This window comes from Suricata suricatta, chromosome 12, assembly GCF_006229205.1.
Source record: "Suricata suricatta isolate VVHF042 chromosome 12, meerkat_22Aug2017_6uvM2_HiC, whole genome shotgun sequence".
Classification (NCBI taxonomy): Eukaryota; Metazoa; Chordata; class Mammalia; order Carnivora; family Herpestidae; genus Suricata; species Suricata suricatta.
The window spans coordinates 1,447,585-1,449,391 of NC_043711.1; the positions used below are offsets into that span (position 1 = coordinate 1,447,585).

At 69.3% G+C, this 1,807-nt stretch overlaps 1 protein-coding gene across 1 annotated transcript in view; it reads left to right on the plus strand.

Moving 5' to 3' along the window:
- The window catches only part of TMPRSS9 (transmembrane serine protease 9), a 24,474-nt gene extending 24,288 nt beyond the window's left edge, over positions 1 to 186 (plus strand). Inside the window, exon 18 of the mRNA XM_029916406.1 lies at positions 5 to 186. Coding sequence (XP_029772266.1) covers positions 5 to 186 — 182 coding nt within the window. The remainder of the gene's footprint in view (positions 1 to 4) is intronic.
- The last annotated feature ends 1,621 nt before the right edge of the window (positions 187 to 1,807 follow it).

Genomic DNA, 1,807 nt, shown 5'->3' on the forward strand with positions numbered 1-1,807 from the left:
CGAGTGCGCGTGCGCGGCCCGCTGCCTGGGGTCGGGGCGCCGGCCCGGCCGCTGCTGAGCCGAGCCGTGCCCCCTTCCCGCCCGCAGAAGTGCATCGCCATGTGCATGGACCGCTACATGGACGCCTGGAACACCGTGTCCCGCGCCTACAACTCGCGGCTGCAGCGGGAGCGAGCCAACATGTGACTCCCCCCCCCCCCACGCGCCGCGCGCGGCCCCGCGAGCTCCCTGCAGGCCCCCGCCCCAAACCCCCGTTCCCTTTCCATAAAGTCCCTTTGTGAAGCGGGGGCCCGCCTGTGCATCCTGCCTGCCCGTGGTTCCTGAGGACGAGACCGGTGCTGCCACTCGGGGGGGCCCAGCGACCTCCCAGATCGCAGGCGGCGCGGCCCCTCGCGGGGTCATGGCTCACCTTTCACAAGGGCAGAGAATCCGCACTTGGACCTGGGGGCGTGGTCGGGCCCCACCTAGTTGGTGGGGACCCATAAATTAGGGAGGGGCAGAGAGGACCCGGTTCCTGGAGGGGTCTCTGCGGGAAGTGGCCCGGCGTGTTCCCGGGTCACCTGACCAGCCTGCGCCTCTTTCCACTCTGCCGGTTTCCAATGACGATGACCCGGAGTGGCAGCGTGAAGAGGAGGCCAGCCAGACCCCTCCCCAGCTCAGGCGCCAGAGACGGAGTGTCGTCCTGTATCGGCGTGGCCTTGCCGCGCCTTCCCCGCCCCTCCCATATCTGTCCCCGGGTGGGCGCAGGGTGAGCGGCAGCCGAGCGCTCCCTGCTGCGATACGGAGGTGCTGAGCCAGCAGGCTAGGGACGAGCGGCTGTTTATTGGATCCGAATACGCAGTGAACCACCCGGTTACCCGCAGTCCTTTCACCCCCGCCCGCCACCTAGACTCCCCTCCTAGGGCAGAGGGGCCAGCTGGTTCCTGCCGCCGTCACCTCGCGTCCTGGGCGTGGGCAGCCACGTGCTGGCAGTCACTCCTGGATGTTCTGCCCGATCCAGCCTCTGACGGCAGCCACCCGAGTATAGACCCCCGGAAAGTGGGGCCGCCCGCAGCCGTACCCCCAGCTGGTGACCCCAGTTAGCACCCACCGGCCAGAGGGCTCCCTGCAGGCAAGGGGTCCCCCAGCGTCACCCTGAGGGGAGGAAAGGAAAGGCCTTGAGAGCAGGCCACAGCCTCCCCCACAGCAGCCCTTGGGGCCAGGTCCCTTTCCTCGTGAGCCTATTTTCTGGGAAAGGGGTTCCAGGTTAGGAGGACCCGTTCATGCGGCCGGCAGACATTCAGGGACACTCGATATTTCCCGGGGGCTGAATGGGACCTCACGCTGCAGCCACTGCCCAGCCTCCCGGCTCTCGAGTGTAGGGCCCGGGACGGGGGAGATGCCTCGGCGCCGAGACGGGGCCATGATGGATGCCCAATAAACGTTGGTCGAGTGAAAATCCCTCCAAGACCAGAAAAGGTGCCCTGTTTGGTGGGCTTGAGAGGTCGGCGCCGCAGGGTCCTGGAGCGGTGACGACTTCGCCCCGCTCTCCGGGCCCCCTCCCCCACGGGCGGGACCTGGGCGCCGCGGAGCGCCCGCTTCCGCTGCGGGGTGCGCTCACCGAGCAGCTGTCCACGCCGCCCTGCGGGAAGCCGGCGCACAGCATGCGGCTGCTGATCTGCACCGGGTAGAAGCGGCGGCACGTCTGCTCGCTGAGGAGGCGCACGGCCGCTTTCTGCAGCTGCCGCGCCATCGAGCCTGCGGGAGAAACGGGCCGTGGGCCGAGGGCCCTCCCGACAGGGTGGGGGTCCCGGGGGGGGGGGTGGCC